This window comes from Larimichthys crocea, chromosome VII (assembly GCF_000972845.2).
Source record: "Larimichthys crocea isolate SSNF chromosome VII, L_crocea_2.0, whole genome shotgun sequence".
Lineage (NCBI taxonomy): Eukaryota > Metazoa > Chordata > Actinopteri > Sciaenidae > Larimichthys > Larimichthys crocea.
The window spans coordinates 15,290,446-15,313,835 of NC_040017.1; the positions used below are offsets into that span (position 1 = coordinate 15,290,446).

The 23,390-nt window shown below is 38.4% G+C and overlaps 2 protein-coding genes, 1 long non-coding RNA gene and 2 other non-coding genes across 6 annotated transcripts; 4 read left to right on the top strand and 1 right to left on the bottom strand.

Annotated features, from left to right (window-relative positions):
• The first annotated feature begins 8,626 nt into the window (after positions 1 to 8,626).
• Positions 8,627 to 15,488, top strand: nipsnap2 (nipsnap homolog 2). The gene is made up of 10 exons (XM_010752605.3): positions 8,627 to 8,805; positions 9,378 to 9,517; positions 9,602 to 9,647; positions 10,040 to 10,134; positions 10,649 to 10,719; positions 10,816 to 10,956; positions 12,372 to 12,403; positions 13,568 to 13,662; positions 14,197 to 14,280; positions 14,418 to 15,488. Exons 1-10 carry the CDS (start codon positions 8,714 to 8,716, stop codon positions 14,480 to 14,482), a joined length of 861 nt encoding a protein of 286 aa, XP_010750907.1. The 5' UTR covers positions 8,627 to 8,713; the 3' UTR covers positions 14,483 to 15,488.
• A 2-nt stretch (positions 15,489 to 15,490) lies between these two features.
• psph (phosphoserine phosphatase) lies at positions 15,491 to 18,783 on the bottom strand. Of its 2 annotated transcripts, none has more exons than XM_027280586.1 (6): positions 18,632 to 18,783; positions 17,676 to 17,819; positions 17,435 to 17,569; positions 16,968 to 17,113; positions 16,734 to 16,882; positions 15,491 to 16,024 (listed from the first exon to the last, which is right to left on the bottom strand). In XM_027280586.1, the coding sequence occupies exons 1-6, from the start codon at positions 18,673 to 18,675 to the stop codon at positions 15,914 to 15,916; spliced, it is 729 nt and encodes a 242-aa protein (XP_027136387.1). In that variant the 5' UTR covers positions 18,676 to 18,783; the 3' UTR covers positions 15,491 to 15,913. The 2 variants fall into 2 exon arrangements, with proteins under 2 accessions (XP_027136387.1, XP_027136388.1); XM_027280587.1 differs by lacking the exon at positions 18,632 to 18,783 and adding an exon at positions 18,257 to 18,280.
• Positions 18,784 to 21,611: 2,828 nt separating this feature from the next.
• On the top strand, positions 21,612 to 23,328 carry LOC104936526 (uncharacterized). The gene is made up of 5 exons (XR_797603.3): positions 21,612 to 21,982; positions 22,213 to 22,283; positions 22,695 to 22,832; positions 23,084 to 23,146; positions 23,234 to 23,328. It is a non-coding gene; the product is annotated as an uncharacterized LOC104936526 (long non-coding RNA).
• Positions 22,334 to 22,459, top strand: LOC113746201 (small nucleolar RNA SNORA15). Its single transcript, XR_003462673.1, has one exon. It is a non-coding gene; the product is annotated as a small nucleolar RNA SNORA15 (small nucleolar RNA).
• On the top strand, positions 22,866 to 23,002 carry LOC113746202 (small nucleolar RNA SNORA15). The gene has a single exon (XR_003462674.1). It is a non-coding gene; the product is annotated as a small nucleolar RNA SNORA15 (small nucleolar RNA).
• Positions 23,329 to 23,390: the final 62 nt, after the last annotated feature.

Here is a 23,390-nt window from a genome sequence, read left to right on the forward strand (position 1 = left end):
GTGTAATAAATGTCACACTCTCCCAAGAAGAATCATGAGAGAACATGTGGTCTAAAATACCAGCAAATGTTTGATCAGCGCAAAGGAGAGAAAATATTCAGGCATACTATTCATCCATCACATCTCAAAAGCACGTTCGCTCACACATGCCCAATGTTGAGTCTTGGGAAAACAGCCCAAAACTCTAGACTTTTTTTTTTCTTTTGGCCTTTTTATTTAAAAAATAAAATCAGTGGTGTAACCTTGGTGCTGTGATGTATGAGCAAGACACCACTTAAATCTGCAGATACCTTTCTGTGTGTGATGCAAAACCTAAATTGCTTCCAGACAAACATCTCATAGGTGAAAGAAGACATGGCTTTGAAAGGCTGTTCCCACCCTCTCAAAAATCTTATTTTTGGCCTTGAGCACTGGCCACTTAATTTTTCATTCACACCCCTGACCTTATGTCTAGGTATTACTGTATAGAAAAGGTAACGGTGCAGCAGCTGAGACAGAAAGGATAGACAGAGTCCGACGTCATGAAATACCACAGTGAGTACACAGGATTCCTTTATTTTCCAACCCCATTCTGTCCATTCTCAGCGGCTGATCGAGGGATCCTTTAAGAGGGAACACAAGCCACAGACTACGCTCAAGCTTAGACCATGCAGACAGAGGAAACTGTTGAATACAAAGGTTAAACCCTTTCATAGTGGTCATGATGAATATCGGTAATAAATCTCACAAGTATGATCGATTACTAATGAAACAGCAGCACTGTGAACATTCATCAGTGCACCACAGGACAACCATTCACAATCACGTTTACACATTCATACGGGCAAGTCACCAATTAGCCTGCATGTGTTTGGATGGTGGGCGGAAGCAGGAGAACCAACACAGACACAGGGAGAGCATGCAAACCTCCACACAGAAAGGCCCCAGCTGAGGTTTCGAACCAGCAACCTTCTTGCTTTGTGATAACCGCTGCAGATTTTGCCATTTAACACTTCGATTTGATAATAAAACATCCTGTCTGGAAAGGCCTTATAAAGGTTAGCAAATGTCTTGCAACTCATTCTCATTAGTTTGATGTCATTGCTATTAATCCTGTGTAATGTTTTTGTGTTCTGTTCTTATGTTGTAATTGTGTATTTCCCGACTGTGTGACTCATGCTTTTACACAACTCTTTATAAAGTCTGCCATTGAATATTTGTCTGATTATTTCTTTATTTCTACACTACAAGGTCATGCTGATACTGGTTTGATGCTTAACCTGTGTCCCTCAGGTACTGTATTTCTTCCGTGGCATTTAAATGTTATACAAACACCAGTGATACTTCTACGCAATTCATGGTCTGCCTGGATGCGGGTGTCTGATGTTGAAACACCCAATGACCACATGTTACATCACCGATGATGTGTTCAGGAGCATCAAGAGATGCATTGTATTAATCACTATAATTTCTCTAAAGGGACATATTGCACTTTTTCAGCTTGAGGAAACATGATGTTCTTATAAAATATGTACCACTGTTACAGATTAAACTACTTAACTGTTTAATAAATCATTAAAACTGGCTCCACCTTCAACAACTACAGTAAAATATTACTTACTCATGCATCAGTAATAATAATCCAGTAATATGGGATAAAGATAGATGACATGCAGAAAAGCCAGAGGCTGGGATCAAAAGGAGTTTGGTACATGGGCTGCATGCTGTACCAAGTGAGCTAGTGGGTATCCTCATGGATCTGAGTACTTTCTTCATCACTGATACAGTAGCACAATGACTTAAGAGAAGACATGAAGAATATATGGAAAGGTATATTAAGGATGTAGATGAACTGCCATACTAGATTTTATAATTTAAAAGGTTAAGGCGTCATCAGTAGGGCCCTGTGATACAGATGGATGTAAATAATCAAGTTGTCTTCATTGGTCAGTGTTTTAATGTTGAATAATTATGCTATGTCAGAGACACAGTGGTCTGTCAACAAGTAATGTATCACAGCACTAGATTGGGCAGACTATGGTATTTCTTGGCATCATTCATTTTCTTATCTGTATTATAGTATTTGAACAAAAACACAGACATATTCCACATCAGACATTATAAATGTTTCAGTGCCACTGTTTGTAACAGTGCTGGATTTGCTCACTGCAGTGCCCAGACAAGATAAGGAGTGAAGGCAAAAAAAAAAAAACGCTATAAACGATATGTCGAAAGTATTTTCTCACAAGTCCAACAATTCTTGGAGACCTTTTAACAGCAAGCATGTCTGTAATAAAGCCAAAGATAAGAAGACGAGGGAGAGGGAAACTGTGCAGACAGCCAGTTAAATAATTTGGCTTGGAGATATTCAATTTGCTGAAGAGCCACCCAGGACAAACTGTATACGAGAGTCTGGAGACTCGGATTTAGCCATGTGGCTTCAAGAGAGTTAAGAAATTTAATATTTTATATTTCTAAACTCCCTGATAAATGGCATCTATGGTTTTCTGGTGCATTAGTGAAGGATTCATATCAGCTGTTTTCACAGCTGTTCTTTTCAAAGCCTTGGTTTAGAGAAACTCCTTGCACCCAAAACGAAATCTGATTGTAAGTAATTTTTAGGGCTGCAGCATCAAACCAGTATCAGCATGGCCCTGTAGTGTAGAAATTAATAAAATAATCCGACAAATATTCAATGGCTGACCTTACAAAGTGCTGTGTAAAAGGCATGAGTCACACAGTCATGAAATACACAATTACAACATAATAAATAACACAGGATATATAACAATGAAATAAACCTAATTAGAATAAGTTACATGACATGTTTTATCCTGTCTGCCTTTCCAGGCAGGATGTTTCAGAATCCAAGCGTTTGATGGCAAAATTACATCTATCTTCACAAAAAGGTATTGCAAAATAAACCGAACCAAATGTTTACTTACTAGATTTTTCCAGAGCTGCTAACTAGGGGTGTCACAATATACCAGTAGTGATGAAAATCATGATATTTAAAAATAATATCGACATTGTGTTAATAATCTGGCACCTTTTGAATAATTTCAATATCTTTACATCTCCGCTTTGTGGTTTACTCTCCAACATAGTAGATTGTGGTAATGCACTTTGGACAATCGTGTAGTGAAAATCTGATATCATGACAGCCCTACAGTTAACCATACAGTTTGCAGTTTGCTCCATTGCTGTGTGATATGGTTAAAAGCCCCTGTAGATAGCTAGTAAGAGGACCTTGAGTTGAGATTGTTTTGTAAAAATATGATATCCAAGGTCAAGAATGATTGTCATGTCATGTTTTACTTTTAGCCCACACAGGCAAGAAGAACTAAAAGTATGATGAAATCAAAACAGCTACTGAGCTTGCATGTCAACAGATCCATCTCCATGACAACTGGACTCCATCAGCTGATGAAAGCTGTAAAAATAAAAATAAAAGTTTGTATCTTAGGTTTGTTTTGAAATCATGGAAACTATGATACACAATAATACATTATAACCATAATGAAGGTAGGTTTTATTGTTTTTAAAATGAATTAACAATTAATTGTTTTAAACTTGTAACTGAGTCTATGAGGTGTCCATGCTGTTGGAGACATAAGGTATTAATGACATCACAATATGAGATATTATTAATCAGTGATAACTTGCTAACGATGAACATACAACAAAAGAAAACAAATGTCTCTAAAAATGAGCCCTGTGGCACCTCATGCAGGTCATCCGCTGATTAGCAGTGGAACTTGTGATAGAGAGACACAGATGCACAGCAGCAGCAAGTCATTAATTAACTATAATCTGTAATGGAGATATGGTAGCAATAATGACAGTAATAATATATGTAGTGGACGTTGTGCAGGACCACACCAGCAGCCACGATCCATGAGAACCTGTTGGAGAAGAGAGCACAGAAACTCAGAGGAAGAAGTTAGTAACATGCATTAATGTGCATTAAAGGTAAAGGGGACAGTAAGATGACACATAATGGCACGCTAAATCTTTTTTAATAAGGATTTGAGACAGTTATTCCCTTACATGTGAAAATACCTGATCTGCTCTGTCAAACATTAGCAATTTCTGCAAGGATTAGAACTGCATGATTTTCTGCATCTGGTGGGGAACAAAACAGGTACAAAGTTTATTAAAAGTTTACTCAACATTGTGATAAGGCTCCACAAAATACATTTTACTATACCAGTAATGAGGTACAGTATATGTACAGCTGGAGCAGTGAAACTGGAGTTCTTTATAGAAAGCTGATCTCACTTCTTCCATTAATAAAATGTGCCCTTTGTAAAAGTATTCCACGTCCACATCCAGTTCATTAAAAATACAGATCACGCCAATCAGATTAATACTGGCATTATAAGACCTGTAGTGTACTAACACAGGCCTTACATTTATAATTCTGTTCATGGATGCTGGTAAGGGTTTTGATTTTAATTAAATAGAAAATCAAATAAAGAGGGAAATGAGTTCAGTATATCAACATCTTGTGTGTTGATTAAAGCAATGAACTGAGGTGAAAATTAGGTAAACGATTCCTGTCCAAAAATGAGCCAGCTTGATGAATTTTCTTACTAAAACATAAAAAAATTCACTCCAAATACTGGATTCAATCATACTCTGAATTCCCAGACATAATCACATTTTGCCTTTTGTTATTCAAAAATGTTTCAGCGAGAAAACACTCCCTTATGATTCATGTCTTTGAACTTAAAACAAATCCCTCCATAGTTTTTGAATTCCACTGGTGGTAAGTAGTCTTTCTCCTAACGCCAAGTAGGCTTTAGCAATATGGTCCCCATTAGCTTCATAATCACTCTGTCAAAGAATAAATCAATCTCAACTGGTACTGAATTCCTCCGTGGTTGCAACCTCATCACCCTCTCCATCTTCCATGTGCAACTGTCGCAACAATCGTACAGGTCTGACATACTCTTCCTGAATGGCTTACAACACAAAAAGAATTCAGCTCATTCATTATTTACAGGATATCAGTATTTTGGAATATAAAGACTCAATTTCACCATACAGATACAACATGTCATGTTATCTTTTTGAATTTTATATGAGCTATATGCTTTTTTTTTTGTTTGTTTCTTTTTAAAAAGGCACATCCATGGCACCTGCCAAACCCAATATGTTGGTGTTTCAAGAGTGCACAAAGTGAAAATAGCTGAAGCTAGCTACAAGTTTGAGTTCTGCATTCTGCTTGTTGTAAAATCTACCAATGAAGAGTTATATCCAGGTTTTTACAATGCCATGCCTGTAATTGTTTATCTAACTGGACAGTGGTCTTAGCAGTGCAGTGTTAATAGCCGTTGACTCTATTGTGAGTTGAATTCTAGCGCCCCCACCTGTTCAGCCAGTGTCTGTGTAAGTTGCATGTGTTATGAATTACCATGAAACATTTAACTCTTGTTCTTACTTTTATCAATATGGAGACTATTACTTCTTTTTTTTTAGGAAGAGCCATGAGGTTTGCAGATCAGTTTGGCTGTACATTTTATTTTTTTGTTGCTTATGCTGCCATTGTATCCAGTGATCTACATTTTAATACTGCAGTGTTTCATACTGCTGAGGTGTAGTCAAAGACGAGGTAGATAAGTTATATTAAAGTATATTTGATTGTCTTGTATGTATTTTGTCTGCTAAAGGCCCTGCCTAAATCTCCAGACCCCTCCCTTCACATCTTCCAATCTTCCAGAGACCATGATCCCAGCTAATTTTACTGTTGGATATGATGCAACAGTGTTTAGGGTCCAGTAAAAGAAACAATGGGCCTTTTTCACCACAGAAATTCTGACATGTCATAGCAGGAAAGGCACAGGTGTAATTAATAATCTTAATAAAGGCTGCATTCAGCTGCTCAGCTGTTCTAGCTTCAGGGCCCAGGTATTGTGCATCCTGGCTCTTTGGCATCCCTTTATGAGTTGTCTAAATAAAACAGAGCCATCATTATGTTTATTAATTACACCTGTGTTTTCCCTACTGTGGCATGTTAAAATGTCTGCTGTGAGAAAATTAATAGCAGCATCTTAACCAGTTGGTAATGAAAGACATTTCTTTCCATATTAAGAGATGATGCTAACCCTGAAATTACATAGACTCAAAATACTGCTCTGATGTCAGAAAACAATCTGGAAACTGTTCACACCTCTGAAAACAAAATCCATGACATATTTTTTGAATGTTCTTCTACATCTTATAGGCCTGCACGTGCACACTAGTATCCTGGTTTTGAGTCGTATCCTGATCATATTACATGGAATATGAAAAATACACATGAAAAACCTGGTTATTCATATCCTTGTATACGTGATCATAACAGTTTCCATGTTTCTGATCTCCTGGCTGCAGTTGTGTCTTGTTGTCTTATGTTCTGTGTGAACAAAAACCAGGATAAGGTGTTGTTGTGTTGTTGCAGATACATAGCATAGGTGAAATATGGTCTCAGTAAAATACATTAATGGAGGTCTCTTTCAAAAACAAGCCTTCTTTTTACTGATATCATATTTTACCTATTATTTACCTTTATTTTACAGTATACCTTAAGTATCCAAAGAGCACACATCTACATTAAAAGACAGCAGCCCTTCTTTCTACTGTTATCACTTCTAACTTGCTGTCTATTTTATACAGGTGACGCAACCTTGTGATTTTTACCTTTCGTAATTTAATTTTGTCCAAAAATATTGAATAAAATCAGTAAGCATGAAAACACAACACCTGTGCATTTCCTACTACAACAAGTCAAAATGTCTGCTGTGGAAAAGGCCTATTAGAAGTAAATACCTACATAAGATAAGATAAACTTTATTGATCCCACACTGGGGGAAATTCACTTGTAACAGCAGCTAACAATACACAAGGTGGATAAGAAAGCATTCATAAATAAGAAATGTATATTAAAAAATCTGAGATACTCAAAATAGAAAAAATGAAACATATACACACTTGGTTGTGTAACATTGTACTAAGGTGCACATGTACATGTACATAACTCGTTTCTTATTTCTATAAACATGTTTATTTCTTTTTTTAAAACTTTTTCTATAGTATGTATCTATCTATCATTATCATTGTAAATAATGCTGGCAAATATTTTATTTGTAGTCTACTTTATATTGCTGGGGGTATGTTTATGTGTAATGTCTGCACTCGTAGTTATTATAAAAATTAGGATTATACTGGGGTGCAGATGTTTTAATTCATATAGTGTGTGTGTGTATCCTGTCTTTTGCGTGTCTCGTGCACTTCCCTTATTTGGCCTGTGTTTTACTGAGGATGGCAGGGAGAGATAATTATAAATCAATAGTACAAGTACAGGAGAGACAGGTTAAGGACAAGGAACACAATGTTGCACATTACTGAGCAGATAACCTTTAAAAGAATGTTATGATGTTATCTGTATCAGTGGGGAGGTGTCCGAGACAGCCCGTTAAAAAATGTAAAAGAACCAATTGTTACAGCTCCACATTTCAGACAGACAGACAGACAGACAGACAGACAGACAGACAGACAGACAGACAGACAGACAGATAGATAGATAGATTAAAATTAACCTGAGATAAATCTAAATTTAAATATGTACAAAGAAAGCTAAAGTAAACATTTGCATAGGATTTAAATATGTACAAAGGAATTAAATGAATTCAACTTCAACTCTGATACTTTGAATCCAGTCTTCCTTATTAAAGGGGTTTTCTTCCCACAACAGTAGTCTCAAACTGTATGTTTTCCTCATAAAATAGATAATGTCACAGAGGGTAGACAGAGGGTGTCACTCGATGTACAGATTGTAAAGCTCTCCTGGGGGAAGTCTTTGTGACTTTGGGGTATACAAATAAAATCTGATTTGATTAGATTAGATAGATAGATAGATAGATAGATAGATAGATAGATAGATAGATAGATAGATAGATAGATAGATACATACATACATACATACATACATACATACATACATACATTGAACATATATTAGGATTTACCTATAACACAGTATACATACATTAAAATTAACCTGAGATAAATCTAAATTTAAATATGTACAAAGAAAGCAAAATTAAACATTTGCATAAGATTTAAATAGTCATCTATAGTCGTCAGTAGTCTCAAACTGTTTGTATGTTTTCCTGATAAAATGTTAAAGATAGATAGATAGATAGATAGATAGATAGATAGATAGATAGATAGATAGATAGATAGATAGATAGATAGATATTTTTGCAGCAGCATTACAAGTAACAACACAGTACAGGCACACACTATAAGTATAGTATAAAAAGAATAAACTCTAAGGAGGAAGAACATATGGTTCTACATCTAAAAAAATATACATATGGACTCTTGTGCAATAACTTGTGCAAATGTGCATTGTGAAAACTTAAATGGGGAGAGTGCAATTATGCATCTATTGTTATTATTATTATTATCATTATGTCCATCAGATGCATAGAAAATAAATATATAACTGTGTTAAGAAGTTAATAAAGTGACAATAGTAAGCTGTAAACAAGAATATGCATGTACAATATGTACAACATCACACTGCCACATGATAGAAAGGTTAACATCTCATCACTCTGTGTGCATGGTGTTCTTAATCTGTGGTCTGTATGCGGCTGTGAGCGGCTCCTCGGCTGTGAGCGCTGCCACCTGCTGCTCAGCTGCCTGAACTGCGGCTGCTCTGTTTGCATTTGCTCCGTTGAAGATGGCGACTGGAGTCCTTCACAGAGTCAGCGGTGGCCTGGCTCGGGCTAAAAGCAGGGCCCACACCGCCGGACAGATGGTGGTTTGGACAAGGTGAGCCAGACATCAGTGTATATGTCCAGCAGTCTTGCATCATGTCTGCAGGGTTTGTACTTTGCTGTCGTGTCGTTTTTTTTGCGTAGGGGGCGACGAGGAGCTTGGGCGAGCTAGCCCGTGAAGCGCTAGCCCAGCCAGTCCTCAGTGGCCTTCAGCTTGAACTTTAAATGAAAGCTGCAGCTTTTTAAAAAAAGTGTTTATCCAGCTGTGTTTAACACCAAAGCTGCGTGTGTTTGCTGCTGGAGGGGAAATAATGCAAGTTTCTGTCATGTTTTTGTTAGAGAGCATCTCAAATGTTCAAGGTCAATTTGCCACTTTATTGCAGAATGTTATTTACCTGCTTATATCTTACAGATAGCTTTTAATAAGGACGCTGTGCAGTGTTGGACAGTGTTGCATGCTTTGCTGCAGTGTATCACACACGTTATCTCTGTGCTGCATGCAGCAGAGGCGCTGATATGTCAATGCCAGCTTGTGTTTACACTGAAGTGAAGCTCGCAGCTGTGACTCTGAATATAAGTGTAATGCATTGATGATGATTTCACATCGTGGCTCATCTGTGTTTGCAGGGCGTTTGCGACGTCAAGCAGCAGAAGCCGAGAGGACAGCTGGTTTAAGTCACTGTTCGTGAGGAAAGTTGATCCCAGGAAAGACGCACACTCTAACCTACTGACCAAAAATGAGGAAAGCAACCTGTACAAAATTCAGTGTAAGTTTATATCACCGTATTTACACTTGAAATAAGCCCCGTACCCTGACATAAAGATGACATTAAGTACGCCTCTCTTTGCAGTTCATAATGTCAAGCCAGAGTGCCTGGATGCATACAACAAACTCTGGTGAGTGTTATTATTATCATTGCAGCTATACTACTGTATTTCTACTATTATCTTGTACTGACAGCGGCAGTAGTAACAGTAAGTAGTAGTAGTAGTAGGGGATAAACCGAGTACACACCGTTATGCTGTGTTATTCTGAGTAGTCTATTCCTGTGAGGTGATTGATGACCTGCTATGAGCGACTTTGCTCATACCGAAGACGACTGGAGGTCATCTACTTGTGTCCCTCTGTTAGGGGCTAATTTGGGACTTAAAGCTTTTAAAGAAGAAGACACATGAGCAGGAAATGTGTGATTTTGTTTTTTTTATTTGGATTGGAGACTTTGAAATGATTAAATGCATTTATGTTTCAATTTATTTGCTTCACTGTGGTGTTTCTTATTCATTCACAGTGAGGATGTTTTGCCCTCCATCCATGCTGATAAGTACTACCCCTGTGAGCTGGTGGGTACCTGGAATACCTGGTATGGAGAGCAGGACCAGGCTGGTACGATTACTAATATCAACACACAGACATCTGCAGTGTAACATATCTGTCCTGTATGATCTGCACGGTTCAGAATCAATAGTAGTACCTCTGTTTATTATTAATAACACATAATGTTGCATAAGTTCTTGCATTAATGCAATGCTGAATTATTGCCTTGATTAATACTTGAATAAACTAATTTGTGAAGTCATATCCGTTGAACAGATTCAGTGTCAAAAGTTTGACTGATAAAGGTTCTTGTGAATCCCATGCTATCTTACTAGCTAATGAGCTTTAATTATCAGGATTTAGTTTAATTATTTATTTGATTTTAAATCTATTGGGAAAATATGTCATTTCTACAAAGATGTATACAGTTCAGGTCCATCCGTCTCACACAGGGAGACACATTTTGTCAAATATTAAAGGTGTCATGGCTGGACGAGTATATATTTTTGTCATATTATTATGAATCCTCCCTGTAGTTTGTGTCATTATGCGTATGTAATAGATTTCTTTACCCTTTTCTCAGTTCATCTGTGGCGTTACAGAGGTGGATACCCAGCTCTAACAGAGGTGATGAACAAGCTCAAGCAGAACCAGGTAAACACTCTTTCAGACGTATCTAGTAGTGTCCTAATAATAGAGTCATGAGTCGAAGTAACGCTCAAAGATTGGTGTCCGTCCATCCATTTTTAGGACTTCACAGCGTACAGGAAGGAGCGGGGTAAGATGCTGATGTCTCGCAGAAACCAGCTCCTGCTGGAGTTCAGCTTCTGGAACGAGCCTGTTCCCCGAGAGGGCCCCAACATCTATGAGCTCAGGTCCTATCAGCTCAGGGTGAGTAACAGACCAGACCTCATCATTATGGTACTAAAGATGTTTGTGATTGAGTGAGTTTGATAGTACCCAGCCCTTAATGTCCGACATGGTCCGTACCTCTGCTCATTGCCAAACACAATCAGCACTATCACCAACTATCCAAACATGTATTAGACTTAAAAAACATGGCTGGGTGTAGCAGCTTATGTTGAGTTAATCGCTCGCTCTATTTAAGTCAAATCGATTCAGTGTTATTTACATAGCCCACAAAAATCACAAAGCAATTTCCATATAAGGGAGTCTGTACAGCAGACCCCTCAGACTCTCAGTAAAAACCCTTTAAAGGGAAAAAATGAAGAAGCCTCAAAAAAGAAGAGCAACAGAAGATGGATTTCTCCACAGGGAGAGACATGCAAAGTGTGTGTGTGTACAGCGTTGAATATTTTAAGATTGCTTCTTAGCCAAAACCCTTTGGTTAGGGTGGATAACGGGTCCATGGCACCAACCAAGCAGTATAACCGGCAGAGTCTGTTCCCTGACATATATCAGCTTGTCTAAAAATATTAAACCAACTTTCAGTTTGATATAAACGACAGTTACTTTGTTTGTAACAGTTTGGGTTAGTTTGTTCGGGGAAAGTTGGCTGATCGTTCACTTTTCGAATCATCCCTTCACGTTTGTACATGTTCACATGCTGGGATCCAGCACCCAGTACGAATACAATGTTACTTTATTCATTTCTGAGCAGCACAAAGGGACAGCGTTACTCCTTCACTTTACCAAGCTCACGTTTCCCCATTTAAACTAATAATCCCTCAATCACATGCTCTGCTGCCGTGACCTCAAAATTATTGAGGTTATCCGCTAACTACTGTAAGACATGCAGTGACTTCAGTATTCTAGATGAGCGTGACGCTTAAACAATCACCACAATTGTGCTATTTATTCCCTGCATTTCTACTTATGTTCTCCGAGAACAAATTGGCAATCGTGTGATTTCAGCCTGGATCAATGGTTCGTTTAAAGGCGGTCTTTGTCCTACATAATGCCTAATACACATCACGTCAGCCTTTGCAGATTAAGTCATTCTGTCTAATCTGACAGAAAAAACTGCTTCTAGATCAGCGCTTCCCGAGACACGTGATGAATGCGAGCTATTATCCCACATCACTGACTGAGATTAAGCCGAAGAAAAAGCAGGACATTTGTTGTTTTAAGCAGCAGACCATGATGGAAGAAGCCTTTAAGTGTAGTTGTTATTGCAGCTTATCTTCACAATGACAGAATACCTGTGTTACGTCTTTACCATTTATTTGTATTAATGTGTTTAGTCTGGAACCAAAAAGAAAGTGTGATATCAATCTGTAGTTTTGAAAGCTCTGAATTATATATGTTTTATTGTATTAAAAAAATATTGTGTCTTCTCTCTTCAGCCAGGAACCATGATCGAGTGGGGTAATTACTGGTAAGGCAGCCTGAATTCATTTGATTCGCTGAACTGTAGTTACAGATGTGTTGCACTACAGGAAACCTTTCTCATTAATAAGAGCTATTCCACAGAGAGACTATTTCGAAGCGGTACTGTCACACTCTCGAGCCAAGATTTAAATTCTGAGTGGAATTTTTTTGAACACTACAAATGTGCGTTCGCAATAGTTCAGTGTAACTCTGGAAATATTCACTACTGGAGCCAACGGATCAACATTTATCAGTTTGTTTGCGCAGTGCAGCTGATTGTAATTGATTCTGACGAAGGCGCAATGTCTGTCAGTTTTCTGGTCGTGTCTGGTGACATATCGCAAACTTGTTTTGCAACTTTGTCAATCATGTTGGGTGTAAAATATTGCTCAACAGTTACTGAAATGCTGTTGCACTGTCTGTATCATTTTCCAGGTGACACATTAATGCTAACTGTCACATGCATGATTTCTCAATAATAACACTTGAATGTCATCCAGGCTTTGAGGCTTCACGTGTTCCTTCTTCCTTGTAAAGTAGACATCATTTAAAACACATTGGATGAAAAGAACATGCCAGGGCAAGGTTACTTTCCCTTTTCTTATGTGTGCGTTAATTTGAACAAACCTCTATGGTCATGCAGATTATTCCAGCAAAGCAATTTAAGGCAATTGCAACACAATTTGTGTAGTTGAGCCTTAAGGCTAAAACATCTTCTTCAAGTTACAACAGCATGAGGAGCCCAAGCTTTCTAGCTCTGTATCCAGACAGTGATTATGATTTGAATAAGTGCATGTTTGCTTTGGGGGGGAACACGGTGGATTTAAAACATCATTCCACTCGTCTCACAGGAACTTGGCCAGTGTCAAAATTCATAAACATGTATACAGTGAGAAATGGCATCACATCTTGTCAAATGGTTGGATGTGATGTTGCAATGCATAATCACGGCTACGGAAGACCAGTGTCGCCTAGCTCATGTTAACAAAACAGACTAAATCCGATTGTGTAAATTAAAAACAGTCCAGGATAAATCCAAGGATGATGTTGAAATCCTTGTTTGAAGGCTGGTCAAATATCTTATGTTATGCAGGCCTGGTCTTGTTATGCCAGATGAAGTCCTTGGTGTTTTTTGGCCCCGCGTTGTGACTGAAGTTGTTCTTGTGTGCAGGGCCAGAGCCATTGGATTCCGCCAGCACAACAGAGAAGCCGTGGGAGGGTTTTTCTCACAGATCGGCGACCTCTATATGGTTCATCACCTCTGGGGTACGGTCGAATACCTGCTTCATTCAGAATTTCATCGTGGCAGTGTCACCGTGTAGATAATCACTGAGAATCAGTCTGTAACAGTTTATGGTCCAGTGTGTGAGATTCAGTGGCGTCTATTTACAGAACATGACAAGGATATAATATTTATTAACAAGATTTAATTAGTGAAAGATCAATTGATTATATTTTTGTTACCTTAGAATGAGCCCAGACAAACTAAACACTGGCTCTAGATAGACTCTGTCGTGTTTTCCGCACATTTTGCAACCACCACAGTTTCTCCTCAATCCGTAACTACTCTAGTAAATGCTACGAAACGGCTCAGTTTTTTTTAAAGGTGATACAAGGTCAGCTTGTGTTTACAGCTGCACAAATGTCCACAGGTTCAATGATTAATCTTTAATTCAAAATTAAGATAATTGTTACTTGCAGCCCTAAATCATGCAAAACTACTAAAGCTGCCAACCTTTTAGTGCAGTGTATCTGCTTACTAAAAGCAGTGGTGTGATGTGTTTGATTTGTTGATTGCAGCTTACAAAGACCTGCAGTCCAGAGAAGACACAAGGAACGGCGCCTGGCAGCAGGAAGGCTGGGACGAGGTGGTGTATTACACGGGTGAGCAAAAAACACACAAAACTTGACCTAACGTATTGAATGTTTTAGTCCTTAGAGCTTGCTGAACTTTATCAATATCAAAAGGACTTTAAACCACGAGGACACACTAAATCTTTGATGTTTAACCTTTTCTCCAGTTCCTCTCATTCAGCATATGGATTCCAGGATTATGATCCCGACAAAGGCTTCTCCACTGCAGTGAAATGAGCCCGAACTGGGGGTCTGAAATCAAGTGGCACCCTTTTTGAATGTTACATCCACTCAGATTATCAAAATCATGGTTTCAACCTCCTGTCAGTGCTGCCAATCAACCTCCCGTCTCTGTTCCTGTCTTTTGCTTTATTACCTCAAGATGTCACGAGGAGAGAGGAGGCAACAATGTCAACCATGTATCTAAAATTAAAATAGTCCACTCACAGCCCCTGATGACATTCTTCTTTTTCTTTTTTTTTGGGTTCTGGGGCAGGATGAGTAAATTTGGCCAATTTAAACCTCCTGATAGTCGTTATGTCCGACGTCTCGTGCCACATTAAAACTGGTCCATGAAGAGAGAGCTCATCTCTTAAGCTTCAAACCAACCAAAGTTACTTGAAAAGGCAAGCAGCCGTATGGTGAGAGGGTAGGAAATATCGTACTGCTGAAGCTCACTGTACAATGCAGTAGCTATTTATTTATTTAATGTAAATTTGGAAGTGTCACTTTGATGTAAGCCATTCAGTTTCAACAAAAAAAAGCCTCTGTATATTCATGAAAACGATAAAAGTATGACACGGTGTAAAATGTAAACCACATAATTTTCTATTATAAATCAAGGATTATTTTGCAAACTACTCATATCAGTTGCTTTTTCTGGGTGTTCCTAGGTTTTTCCTGTCATGGTATTGTTGTTTCATGGTGCTGTGTTTGTATCTTTGGCTTCTACTTTTTTTTTCTTGTGAAGACAGCATGCCTGGTTTTAAAAAAGACAAAAAATGTTTTTATCCAACAAGTTTTAAAGGGGCATATCTATCATGTACGACGAACTCTGAAAACAAGCGTTCATCAGTGGCTGAGTGAATCTGACACTGAGCGTGCAGTCATGCTGCTGCATATTGTAATATCAGATTTTATTGTTAAAGGAAGCATGTTTATCTTGTCTTTTTGTTCCTGGGTTCACAAGGAACAGTGTAAAAAGGACAGGACAAGACAGATTAAAGCGGTTCAAACAACATCTTTGACAACATGTTCGTATGTTTAATGCTGGTATTCTTTACAGGACTGAAGTCACCACACTCGTCTGTTTACAGCTCAGTATCCGTACAGAATTAAAAACACTTTTAGCACTCATTGCACATGCCATAATATTCAGTTTTATTAGCTTACCTAAAGGTCTTGATGCACAAAGTGCAAAAACATCTAAGATCATCCTCGTAACCTCCACATAGACAGTGTTTGGTTAATGGTTTAGTGTATTCTAGTATAAAATGGGGGAAAAATCCCCATGAAGGTAAGATTGGTCTCACTATTGTAAACATCTTCATTCATAATAAAAATCTATTAAGAGTCTGAAGGAAACTTGTGCACTGGATAAAACATCAAGTGACACACCCTTAGGTGCAAATATAAAATTAGTAACAGTACTCGTTTAGCATCTTTAAATCTTCTCCAGCTCCTTTAGCAGCTCCCCGAAACTTGTCACATACCACAAAGACCTCTCCTTAACCTGCTGCCTGACGACGTTCCCTCCAAATCCAATGAAAGCACTCTGAGGACAAGAGAGAGACGATACTGTAAACACCCCTGAGCTCCAATATGCATGACCGTATTACCACCCATCAAACATGCAAATGTGCACACAGGAAAGTAAACACTGAAGACTTAAGTAGCACAGAATACAATGAGCCCGTTTACACCTGGTATCAACATGCATGTGTGTCAGTTCATATTTATTGTGAGTTGAGTGACCACTTGGGATCGGATCTCATTTCCCCCCACGCTATATGTAAACAAATGCATACATTGTATGTTTGCAAGGCCTAAACACTCTGTTGTTTTTAACCAGAGGCTCAACTGTTGGCAACGTGTTACGAAAAGCAAACAAAAGAAATAACTTCCTGTACAACATTTGGCAAATTTCCAAGAAAGTCCAAATATTTAAGAATTTATCGTATGTTTATCTTCATGAATTTAGTGTAAATGGCATTGAAACAATGTGTTAAAACACTTCAGATATGGAGTGGCCAAATATACAATGATGTCGGGATAAAAAAAATGTTTTTTAACAAGGAAAAAAGTTAATATATTGCATTTAAATGCTGCATTTACAAGGCTTGAATGATGTTTCTTAAAGTGAATCTTTAAAAAAAAAAATCATGTGTAGGGTGTTAAGTATGCAAGGTGTGGTGAAGCACATACCACACTGCTTCACCAAGTAGTTATCACCAGGTGTGAACAGAATCGGTGTGAACACTTACAGCAGGAGGACACGCCTCTAGATCAGTGGCTCCGTCTCCGATCATCACCACAGTCTTGAAGCCGTATTGTTCCTTCAGCATGCTGATGACCTTTCCTTTTCCACCGCTCTCAGCTGTGGGCTGAGTCTCATCAAAACCAGCATACTCTCCTGGAAAAAGAGACCCGTATAATTCAATTTCGATGCCTTACAATGAGCTCTCTTGAGTCACAAACTCTCCATGTCGGACTCTCACCATTGAAGTAGAACTTGAGCCGGTTGGCATAGACGTGATGCAGAGGAATGTTTAGCTGAGCGGCCACATGTTCAACGATGCAGCGGAAGCCACCTGAGATGAGGAACACCTTTATGTTGCGCTCGTGCAGACGCTCCACGAGCTCCCTGGAGAAAGATAACGGCCATTTATCAACACTTTGATTAGAAGGATGCAGTTTTTGCTTGCAGTCGAAGGTAGTAATATCTCATGTGGACCAGTGGTATCTTTAGAGGACGACATTTGTGTCATGACTACTTGAAAAGACTTCTGTCATGTCAGTCCATTTGGAGCATAAATCTACTTTTTTCCTTGTATAACCACTACATATGATTATATACTACATGAACAGAGGTCATTGGTCCTCTGTGGTTGTTTTTGTGGACATATTGATTGATGTACCACATGGCTCACTGAATGACTGATGAGCGGTATCCCCACGTACTCACCTGATACCTGGAGTCAGCTGAGGTGGGTGGTCTGTTATCAGTTTGTTCACTTGTTCCCGGGAACATCGGATGATGGAAAGACGCTCAGTCAAAGCTGTTTTAAACGTCATGGAGCCACCCATAGCTTTGCGAGTCCTGAAATGTGGAAAAAGAGCAACAAAAATGGGCAGTTATCTTTTAATAATCAAAATAACATGAGTGCATTCATGGTGATAGGTGACAGCATTTCTCACACACATACATTTCAGTGACTGCATCCCCCACGCCACAAAATTTGGCCAGTTCATCTATGCCTTCCTCTTTGATGACAGTGCTGTCCACGTCGAAACAGACGGCTTCTGCTCTCCGGAAGAGCTCCTTTGTCTGTGAAAGTGTTGCCATTGTGCTGAGGAGGGAGAAAACAAAAGAAAAAGGGAGAATACACAGTATGAGACACTTGAAAAAACAAAGAGCAAGCATTTCAGCTGCAGACTGACTGAAAAAATGTCAACTATTTCCCAGCAGCTGGCTAAATTTTATTGTTTAACAGATAACTCAAAGGATTGCTCTAATGTTTTTAAAGATTTAAAAGTTGTGCTCTTGCATTTCAGAAAGGACTTGACCACTCTGCTGTAAAAGTCTGAGGTCTTTCCCAGCAGCTGCCTGCTTTCATTGTTTAACTAAGCACACTGCATGCAGTGAATGTCTTCTGTCCGGTGAAGCAGAAAATGCCATCCATCCATTGACTGAAAAATTATGTGCAAATCGTTTCTGCATCGACGGATCTCCTCGGTCGTGTGAGGCAACAATATGTTACACACAGTGTAGTCTGCCTCAACGAACCATAGGCCGTCATGGACATCTTCTATCCGTATTGCGTCACCCCCCAATAGGACACTACACTACAGGGGACAAGCGAGCTAGATGTGACCGACGTGAGAGCGATGAAACTCGGTCAAACAAGCCGCTGCTGCTCGGTTACCGTGGCAGCGGCTTAATGATGTTAACTGGCAACCGTAATGTCAGTTACGGACGTTAAGGATAGCCGTTAAGGTCAGATTCGAGGCATCCTAACGTTACCTGTCCGGTGCAGCACACTTCGCTTCACACATTTATAACACTACTGCAGGAAAATACTCTTTAAGACGAGTGTTTTTTTTTGGTTTTTTGTTTTACATATAATAATTGTAAAAGTACATATTGTCCTCTTGTACTTACCGGTAAGAGCAGCGTTGGTAAGGCACTAACAGCAGCTTCAACATTAGCCGACCCTTCAATGGGCTCACCGAGGGAAGGAAGCGCTGCCTGGCCTCGGCCAATCAGCGGGAAGCCGGTGAAGGACCGCCCACTACCCGCTGGCTCGGTTCCATGACGACACCGGCCATCAGCCAACGGTCATGCTAACTACATGCTAAATGACCGTTATGTTTAATTAACGTACAACAAATATATAGTATTAAAGTGGATTAAAGTGTTATTCAGCTCCAGCTAATGGAAGTCAAGTCATGTAATTGATTCAGACTTTTTGACTCAGAGCCTGGGTTAAAATTTATTTATTTGTTTTCCTATTTTTTAGTTATTATTTATATCATGGTTACTTACTTTTGTAATATTATTTATATTATATATACTCTTGCAATATTATTATTATAATTTTAAAAGATATACTTTATTAATCCCTCGACGACAGGGAAATCCTTTTTTCACTCTATTTTATTTTATTTTTTTTTACATGCATTTTAACCCACACACACACACATGGTCGCTTTACATTACAGTACTCTTTTTATATATCATGACACTTTTATTTTCATGTTGATTGTGTAGGTGATAGATATTTCTGTCTATTGTGTTTTTTTGCCTTTTCTACTTTTTTCTAATTCTGTAGTGTATGCTACACTTTCCTCTGCTGCTGTAACAAATTAATTTCCCCGTGGTGGAATGAATAAAGTATATATAATCTAATCTAATCTAATCTAATCTAATCTAATCTAATCTAATCTAAAGGGTTAGAGCAGACTCCTGCTACCGTTTGACTCTCTCATAAACACATTTACATGTAAAGGCAGCCAACACCTTAACACCTCAGCAACTTCCAATCCAAATCCATTAACACACTCGTTAATCTGGAGTAGAGTAGAAAAAAACAGTAGGTAATGCCCATTGAGATAATGTGTTTAAGATACATAGACTTTAAATTACTATTTTTGATAGATTTCAATCAGGCTTTTATGCCAACACAGATAATTATAGTGATTTAAGCAAGAAATCAGGTTTAGTGCAGCCTTTGATACCATTAATCACATTATACTTTTACATAGACTGGAAAACAATTTGTTAAAATGGCTGAAATCGTACTTGGAAGGGTTATTTTTGTTACTATTGGGGAACCATTATTTAAAACCTATAATATATGACTGACATGCATGGGTAAGACCGGTTAGATCACCAGGGAGTGGGCTGCCTGTGGTGCCCGGGACAAAATCTAAACCAGGACGAGCTGCTTTTAGTCATTATAACCAACTGGAACCAACTGTCTGGTGGTTGCAGCTTTTAAATCCAGACTGCAAACATTTTAACGAAATAAAAGTGCTGTAATTCTACTTTAAACACATTTAAATACAGCTGGTTTCAAAAGACTAACAAAAGTAGCATTAGCCATCCAGTGGTTCAGCGAGGAATTTGTTGAAATAACCCACAAAAACTGGGAATTGTTATCAAGTTTGTAATAGCTGATACTGGCTAATCAATGGGGATATAAAAAGCAGCAGATAATGTAATAGCTCATTGAGATAATGAGTTTAAATTATCCCTGCCCTCCAAGTATGATTTCAGTCCATTTAAAAGAATAATGTGATCAGCTGTATTAAGGGTTGCACTAAAAGCGCTAACATTGATTTCTTGATTAAAATAGGTAATGGAATAGCTCATTGACATAATGTGTTCAAGATGGCAGTGACTCAGAGATGATAAAAAAGATAACGTAACATGAAAGTAGGGACCTTACCGCTGGTGGGATTGAGAGAGGAAAAGAAGTGATTGGTTTAGATAATATTTTGTTTTTAATGAAGAAATAAAAATCCAACTTTAAAGTAAAAGGGGCATCCATCAAATGATGCTCTAAATCACTGGTTCTCAAACTGTGGTGTAAGTACCACTGCTTTTTAATTAACTAAATTAATTTTGAATCATTTAATACTACCATAATACTTTTTATTTTTGATGACAATAGTTAAACTATGAGATCACAGGATTGCAATTTAACTTAAGTTTTGCGTTACCTGTAGTATTATGTTTCAAAATCAGACTCTGTAGTCATAGTCATGCAAGTTGCGCGCATACATCCATACTTAGTTATGAGCTAAAATGTGATGCTTAGATAGTAAACAAGAACAAACACTGTTCAGTCGTGCAATCGTGGCTCCAAACATGAAATATTAGGAGGAGAAGTGCGGATCAGGAGAGCCTTTTTTGCATTTTTGGTTCTGTTTAGGATTCAACAACACTCTTATAGTGAATAAACCTGAATCCTGTGTGAACTGTCTGTAGCTGAACAGGGCCAGCCTACACTGTCACGATGGTGGTACTTTCTTCTGAGGTGATACAGTAGGCTGTAGATTGGGCCAGATTTGACAATGTGAAGATGCCCAGGGGGCCGAGACTAAACATTTAACAAATAAAAAAATGAACAATAAAGGTTACATACAAATGCACTGTTCTGAAAAATGAACAATAAAGGTTACATACAAATGCACTGTTCTGTAACAATTTCATTTTCATTGTCACAATTATCCCCCCCCCTTTCTTTCACATCTGAAGTCAGATAACAAAGAATAAATTGTATGAATATGTTAAAGTTGCATGAAGTTGATACAAATCCTAACCAATCATGTTCATTTTAAAGATGACTTATTATGAGTATTGCAAAGTCTGCTAACATTTAAGTTTAAAACATATCACTCTTGTTCTTCTTCTCGTTCACAGGATCATTCAGAAAGTAATATTTTGTGTCACATCTACAGGTACGTGACACCAGTCTTTAGAGGTTAACGTTTAGTGCATTCGAATGCTTCATTATGTCAACAAAAACAAAAAAAAGAGCCAAATCTGGCAGCCATACAGTATCTGACAATCCTGGCAGCCCATAAATAATATGTTATAAAAATGAAGCTTTGGGCTGCAGACTTTGGACATGCCTTGTAGTAAAAAGTGTAAAAAGTTTGAGAAACACTGCACTAGAAGATTTCCAAGGTTGCTTGCCATTTACACTCCAGTCCTGTTGGTGGCAATGGTGCACATGAAGCTGTTTAGTGAATGATGAAGGGAAAAACAAGAACAACAAAGAAGAAGTGGAGCACAGTTAAAAGAACAAACATTGGGGGGCAGTAATGTGTCAATACAGTGTTTCTTCTGCCGAGTACAGAAGAGAAGAAGAGCTGGGCACTGCTGCAGCATGTGATGTTAACGCCAGCTCGTGGAGAGCCGTGCTTTTGTTTTAGTCATTGTAAAATGTCTCTCTCCACGTGTCTGTGTTTGCTGAGTTCAACATGAAGCTGCACCTCAGCACAGGTAAGCTGGCTAAATTCAGACTGACTGTCTCTGGTTAACAGCAGAGTGGAAAGCATGTGGCGCACATGGTGGAGGTCTGTAGAGCATAGTTGTTTAGGCAGATAGTAAATGAACTCAGTTTTGGCTTGAACACCATGATATGCACGTTATATTATAAATTTGTAACGTTATAGATGAGGTGTTTAAAAGTTCATGTGATTTTAAGATGGTGTTTGTGTCCCTGTGCACAGGATCAGGCCTGACCTGACTCATCATGGAGGAGCTCCAGACCTCCATGTGGAGGACAGAGTCACATAAAGAGGTAACTCATGCTTTATTATAATAATAATAATTATAATAATGTATTTTACTGCATGGCAGAATTCTGTGTTACTCCTGAAATAGTAAATACAGTCAGACACCATGCTAAATTATTTTCACACACTGACTCAACAACAGGATAAGAGGCCTTATTCTTATGTCAGAGTGAATACATGTCACACGTTAGTCATAACATCTTTATTTTAGGTATTTAATCAATTTGCAATTCACTTCATAAAAAAAAAAATCTTTAGCATGCCGAAAGCTGTAATCCTGTCTGATATCTACTTGATAAACTACCAAAAGCATTATTGTCCATCTCTTAAGTTCTTGTTGGAGTGAGAAGATCAGTGACATTGTGTAAGCAGACAAATTAATCTCATAGCCTCTGTAATACTTGTTTTTGTTCCAGCATTTGTAGAGATATGCATGTGCATGGAGAGGGTGCAGTACTGCAAGGCTCAGTCATGCCACTCGTCACCAAACGCTGGTCCAATGAAACGAGGATGCATCGACTGACCTCCAGACTTTGAAGGAAGGTCTGAGGATGGTATGTTTGTACACAGTTACCCAGCACACAGAGGCATGGCCGAATTCTGTTCCAGCTGATCTATGGTGGATACAGTCAGACACCATGCAAAAGCATTGTCTCATTTCTGCCTAATGACTGGATGAGTGCGTCCCTCAGCCTCATTCAACTGTACAGGAATGAGTACAAAGAAACATTTTTAAAATAACTGCTCTGCCAGCATTCCTGTTGATGTTTGTATCGACTTATCGTTTGTTTACTCAATCCTGCAGGACAAGAAGTGTCTCCTGAGGCAGGAACCTAACAAAAGTACACTGTCAGCTTCTTCACTCATGGTAAGAATGAAATAAAAAGTCAAATAACTACGATAACACTCCTTGTTTAAAGATCCAAGTTTAAATTCTTTTTTTTTCTACCCACAGCTCCACCATGGAAAGCAGTGTCTGCCAGTGGATCATTCTCACTAAAAGTCATGGATGTACTTCACTTTTCTGTTTATAATAAACTTATAACTGTATCCAAAATGGGTCCTGTGTATTTGTTTGTTGGACAAAACACAGAAAAATACCATCCGATATC

What these genes read in the sequence shown, in the direction of transcription:
- nipsnap2 (XM_010752605.3), top strand. Translation starts at nt 8,714, where the DNA reads ATGGCGACTGGAGTCCTTCACAGAGTCAGCGGTGGCCTGGCTCGGGCT. An exon ending in TATGGTTCATCACCTCTGGG is followed by an intron (nt 13,663 to 14,196) that starts GTACGGTCGAAT and finishes TGTTGATTGCAG; the next exon opens with CTTACAAAGACCTGCAGTCC. An exon ending in CGAGGTGGTGTATTACACGG is followed by an intron (nt 14,281 to 14,417) that starts GTGAGCAAAAAA and finishes CCTTTTCTCCAG; the next exon opens with TTCCTCTCATTCAGCATATG.
- psph (XM_027280586.1), bottom strand. Translation starts at nt 18,675, where the DNA reads ATGTTGAAGCTGCTGTTAGTGCCTTACCAACGCTGCTCTTACCG. An exon ending in GGGGATGCAGTCACTGAAAT is followed by an intron (nt 17,570 to 17,675) that starts GTATGTGTGTGA and finishes TCCACATTTCAG; the next exon opens with GACTCGCAAAGCTATGGGTG. An exon ending in GCTCAAGTTCTACTTCAATG is followed by an intron (nt 16,883 to 16,967) that starts GTGAGAGTCCGA and finishes CTCTTTTTCCAG; the next exon opens with GAGAGTATGCTGGTTTTGAT.